This window comes from Salvelinus fontinalis, chromosome 9 (assembly GCF_029448725.1).
Source record: "Salvelinus fontinalis isolate EN_2023a chromosome 9, ASM2944872v1, whole genome shotgun sequence".
Lineage (NCBI taxonomy): Eukaryota > Metazoa > Chordata > Actinopteri > Salmoniformes > Salmonidae > Salvelinus > Salvelinus fontinalis.
The window spans coordinates 40,526,395-40,532,426 of NC_074673.1; the positions used below are offsets into that span (position 1 = coordinate 40,526,395).

Sequence of the window (6,032 nt, forward strand, 5' to 3'; positions counted from 1 at the left end):
TTATTTTTTAAATGATTGACTAATATAGCTGGCATCTATATTTAAGATAGTGTAAAGATTGATCATAGACCATCTGGATTCAGCTATCCAATTTAGAAAATAATAGTTGACACTGTCAGTAATCCCTCTAGCAATAACTGATATTTAGGTATAAACTATTTTAAGAAATCAAACTAAAAGCTAATTATTTTTTAATTAAATAACACAATGAACAGTAATGTGCGCAATAATGTTTGTACCATGTTTTGTGCTGCTACTATGTTGTGTTGCTACTATGTTGTTGTTATGTTGTGTTGCTACCATGCTGGGTTGTCATGTGTTGCTGACTTGCTATGTTGTTGTCTTATGTCTGTCTTCATGTAGTGTTGTGTTGTCTCTCTTGTCATGATGTGTATTTTGTCCTATATTTATATTTTATTGTTTTTTAACCCCAGCCCCTGTCACCACAGGAGGCTTTTTGCCTTTTGGTAGGCCATCATTGTAAATAAGAATTTGTTCTTAACTGACTTTCCTAGTTAAATAAAGGTTAAATAAAAAATAAGAAAAAACAGAGGCATTACTAATGACCATCTAAAGAGCAATATCCTCAGACAGAACAGGGGACAAACAGATCAATGCATATCAGGGTTGGCAAGGCTAACATTTCACTGTCTCAGTCTTTCTCTTGCCGACTGGCAGATCTGGGGCCCAGGTGTTAATGCACACGATCGATCCATTGAAGGTAAATGGCACCAACTAGTCCAATTAGAGCTACACTGTCTCTGGGATGATGAGTGTCTGCAACAACAAGAATGAGAGGTACTTTAGTGCATTACTCTAAGCAGACACATTGCTTGCAGGGTTTCCCAACCAAGGGGTGCACGTTTTGGTTTTTGCTCAAACACTACCCAGCTGATTCAAATAATCAAAGTTTGATGATGAGTTCATTATTTGAATCAGCTGTGTAGTGTTTGGGCAAAAACCAAAACATGCATCCCTTGGGGTCCCCAGGACCGAGTTTAGGAAACGCTGGTTTATAGTAAACAAGTTGCCATTGAACAGAATGTTTCTCTGTGTGCATATCTTTGTTGAGTAATGTATATATCCTAACAACACCAATGCTGCTAGAACATCGATCCATACCATCGATGGACCAGATAAGACCAGTCGTGGTTCACAAATGGTTTAATGTAAGATCTGAGAATTTTATGCCCTTCAGACAGTCTTCCCTTGTTTGTGGTTCAAGTGAATAGGCCTACTGGAGATACTTGCACACATGAATGACAATATTTTGTAGGATTCCCGCTAATGTTATCCTGGACACCCTGGCACTGCAGCAGGAAACCTGCTCATGGGAGGTGAAAATAACAAATTAAAATGTCATCCCATCTGTCTCATTAAGTGTTTTTTCCTACTGTGTCACTAAACCGCAGCATAGGAAGTTTAAATCTGCAGCTGCCTTGAACAGTGTCAGGAAATCACCAGTCAACCTGTAAAGTACAGCGGACACAGTTACCTGGGGCAAACGATCTGAACTGTCGCTCAAGCGGACGTGACACTGTCCTTGCACTCACGTCAGGTACTTTCAAATGTTTCCCCAATAGAAGTGACACTATTACTTTAGGCAGTCCGTCAAAGTACAATGTACAAAGCGCTTGAGTCGGATTTTACAAACCACACAGCTCATATGGTAACCTCATGGCTCCGTAATGCCAAGAAGATAAATATACCAGGTAAATGAGGGTATATTGTGTGTATCTGTGAAATAGTGTAGGCCCTATGTCTTGGTCTGTATGAAATCTGTGGTTATTAAAGGTCAAATTACCATTGAGAGTGAGGCTGTGCAGCTTTAGAGCCTTTCATTTATATTACAGACGGGGTGCGTGGCAGTGAAAGAGAGAAGGAAAGAGACATGCATTGAAAAAATGGATGACTCTCCCATTCGTAATTTCATGATTGTAGCTCAGTGTGTGGATCATTTTCAAACAAAGCTTAAAATCCTTAAAATACCTTTAGCTAAAAATAGGTCTAACAGCAGATATATGAATTAAATGGGTGATATGTTGCGCATCTGAGCGTAATGATATGCAAGGCTTATGACATTGCACAGGAGGGTCCAGAACATGCTCTTAGTACAGAGCCCTGTGTTATTTTTTACCCGTGGCTTAATATGTGTTACTCCATTAGTTTTAGGGGTTAGTTGCAATCAGAAAACAAAATAGCCAGTGTTTACAGTGGATCACAAGGGTTTCAGTATGTGTGCATTTTGTAATGGAAAAACACAAAATGAACTTGCCACAAAAAATATTCCAGGTTTTCACTGTCTGCAACTGACTATATATATATATATATATATATATATATATATATATATATACACAAAAATAATAATCAAAATGAAACTTCAATCCTTGTTATGGAAAGGTGTCAATAATTGACAGGAAAAAGGCTCATTTTGGGGGTAGTTGAGTCATCTCAATTTCCTGTTGTAACTATCACTTCTCATTTACAGGAAAGAATAATAAAATCCACCTCGCTCAGCAGTTGAAGTAGGTCAATATTGACAAAGCCTCTTCTTACACCAAACAACTGGGTTCAGTTCATAGAGCTGAGCACTACGCTACAGGGCCCACTCACATATCTTGGGCCAAAACCAAGCTCCAATGCTGTTTTCCCATTACAAATGCAGACACAAACACAGTAATTAAAATACTTACTGAACAGGAAAAGCACGCTCCTTGATAAATAAATGCCTTTTCTAAAACACTCTCCCTGCCCTCAGGCGTCAGCTTTGCTTTAGCCAGAACATGGGTACATAGACAGCGATTCTAACTGTATGCGAATATTTCAAGACCAACACCTACCAAAAATCATGTTCCTTTCAGTCATAACATGCGCTCTCACACAATGACCTATGAACTACACACAAAAAATAAGTATTTCTTGCCTGTAAACTAGAACCTCAATTTCAGCAGTAAAAAGGTTGATAAACATTGGATCTTGACCCTCTTTAAAAAGGTAACCACATAACATGTGGTGTTGCAGATGTACTCACATCTTTTTGCAGATGTACTCACATTGGCACACACAAAGAAACCTATGTTAATCAGCCCTCAAATATGACAAGCAAATAATCTCAGACACAAAAGTACTGGCTACATTGCTCAGCTGTGCTGCAGCACAATCTTTACTTTAGTACAGCTCAGTATGAAGATTCCTTTTTTAAATAAAGATCCTCCTTGGACAAACTTAGTCTCAAATACCAGATCCTATGCAACAGTGACAAGTCGGAGCATTTTAAAATTGTGGGAGGCAACACAGATGTCTACAGAGACTTGGACAAACTCAAGGCTCCTTTTATGAATGCTTTTATTTTTTGTCTTCTCTTTATAATTCAAGTACATGGATTCTTAGATAATCACCTTTTAATCCAGAAAAAAAAACAATCAGTAGCAGTACTTTAAAACACCACACATTTTCCATCCGTTTTAAAAACCGTTCCCATTCCTAAGACACGTTGACCTCTTGTAAACATGACACAAATCAATCATTTCAATTACAAAAAATAAATCTGATAGAAAAATATCTTTCCTGTTATAGGTATTTCTCTTCTGCCTATTTACATTAGGTACTTATCAGTACAATCTAATAAAAAAAATGGCATAAAAGAAAGGCCTTTGGTTTCAAGAAAACGTAAATGTCCATTCCCTATCCTATGTACAGTGTCAATGTCATTGATTGTTTTCATCTTGTTCGATGTAATTTGTAGCCAAATCTGTGGGACCTCTACAGGTTTGGTTCAGAACAGAAACTCTACCTACAATCAGGTGTCAGTTGGAGCACCCGGGGCACAGAACTTTCGATGGGCGAAATGGCCGAGGACAATGAGTAGCATCTCAGAGGTGCTGCTGAGCGCCACTATGAAGGGTGCCTGGGACGCAAAGTCAGCCTCCGCCCGCCGGAACGACAGCTGCATAACCGCCAGCGCCAGGAGACTGTTCTGCACCCCCACCTCAATACTGACCGTCTTCCTCTGTGGCACTGCCAGCCCTGCCAGCTTCCCCATCCCAAACCCCAGCAGCAGGCCAAACACGGGCACAGTCACCCCCGCAACCACTATCTGAGGTCTCACATTGGCCAGGATAGACGCCCCCATCTGATAGGCCATGAAGATGCCGCCCACGATGAGCACGAAGCTGAAGGGACGGATCAGTGCCAGCAGCACGCGGGTCAGCTTGGGCAGACGTAGCTTCACCAGCATGCCCAGGGAGATGGGGATGGCAATGAAAAGAAGGGTGCCCAGGATCTTGACAAAGGGCACATGGAGGGCAGCGTGGACCCCCAGTAACCGGCCGTACAGGGCAGAGGACAGGGGCATGGCTGCTGCAGCTACCACTGTGGACACTAGTGTCATGGAGATGGCCAGAGTGACATCGCCACCTAGTAGCAGGCTGTAGAGGTAGCCTCCGCCTCCACCTGGGGCAGAGCATGTGATGACCAGGCCCAGGGAGAGGGCCTTGGGCAGGGAGCCCAGCCTGGACAGGCCATATGCGTACAGTGGCATGACCAGGAACTGACCTGCGACCCCTAAGATGAGGGGCACAGGCCTCCGCAGGAGACCCCTCAGCACCTCTACCTCTACCTTGCACCCAAAAGCACACTTGTTGATGAAGATGAGTGGCAGCAAGGCAAATAGGACAGGGTTCTCTGAGAAGTGGGACAGCCCGCCCGACTGTATAAGCTGGGTGGCTGGGTCATCACTGCCAGGCGCCACCTTGATGGAGTAGTCTGTCCTTTCCTCAATTACGGCCGAACCAGAATCCTGGTCCAAGTCCAGTAGCTGGATGAGCAGCTGTGCCCGACCTGGCCACCCAGACCGTATGCTGATTATGTAACTCTTCAAGGGCCCTGTATGCCCACTGTCACTTACATTCAGAATGGAAAGAACCTCCGGGTCCAGGGAGCGTACCTTGACCGTCTGCTTCCAGCTCTCGCGGTCCTTCCTACTTGCGGTGCTCCGGTATTGACTGAAGATTACAATCACGCCCTTAGTGTTTTCGGGAAACTCAAATTCCTGGGAGGTCCCATCCCCGATTTGTATATACCTTCTGCTGCTGTCGGCCGTCACGTTCGTGTTGATGTCTGTCAGGGACCGGACCGCCGTTGAACAGTCTGCTCCTCTCTTTATCAAGAAGAGAAAACAGAATAGAAATAGCGTCCTCATTGTTTTGACGGACAGGGGGCAGAGGGGCGCCGCAAATACACGCCTTTGCCCAGCCTGCGACCTCCCCAGTCCGTCTTAAACGGCTTCCCTTTTACAAAATGCAATAAAACTTATCAGATCCCCTGATATAATAGCTAGGTAGGCAGCCCGGTCTAAATTTCTTCTGGCACCCATTTAGCATCACCCGTGTTCTTGCTCTTTTTCTACCGGAATTTAAACATCACCCGCCTCATCCAAATTAACCCTACTTAAATTCCGAGCAAAAATGTACTGTCATATTTATATTGATTCAAGATTCATTTTAACGTGCTAACAAAAAAAATGTCTACCTCGGTAAACCCTCGCCTCACGTTACGGTTTTTACTGTCTTTACTTGATAGCAACTGTCACCACGGTCGTTTCCTCTGCTTCTCCTCTCACTCACTCGTTAAACCCTCCCTTAATCCAATCAGAGCAGCCCCCAGCGTTAACTCTCTAGTTCCCTTACCAAATAAGCACCAACGTCACATTTGAAAATCTGAAAGCGGGGGTGTTCTTTCTTCCCTATATGGGCCGCATTCTCAGCATCATAGAGGAAGCACTGTTGATGACGGTCCTATATGACCGGGGTCTTGCAACAGAGATCGGAATTTACACAATTACACTGATTGGCCAGATGATGGCCAATCAGTAACAATAGATTGAAAACGTAAATGTTGAAAATTCACGCCCCTCACCTCGGGTGACCTTATTAAGTCAATTCGGTACATAGATTCTTCCAAATGGCCGATCTGCACGAAACTTATCTAGAGACATCTAGAGACAACAGTCTCTCAACGCAATATTTTCC

At 43.3% G+C, this 6,032-nt stretch overlaps 1 protein-coding gene across 1 annotated transcript; it reads right to left on the reverse strand.

The window, feature by feature from the left end:
- Nucleotides 1-3,331: 3,331 nt before the first annotated feature.
- On the reverse strand, nucleotides 3,332-5,761 carry LOC129862585 (P3 protein-like). Its single transcript, XM_055934375.1, has one exon. It carries the CDS (start codon nucleotides 5,201-5,203, stop codon nucleotides 3,803-3,805), a length of 1,401 nt encoding a protein of 466 aa, XP_055790350.1. The 5' UTR covers nucleotides 5,204-5,761; the 3' UTR covers nucleotides 3,332-3,802.
- Nucleotides 5,762-6,032: the final 271 nt, after the last annotated feature.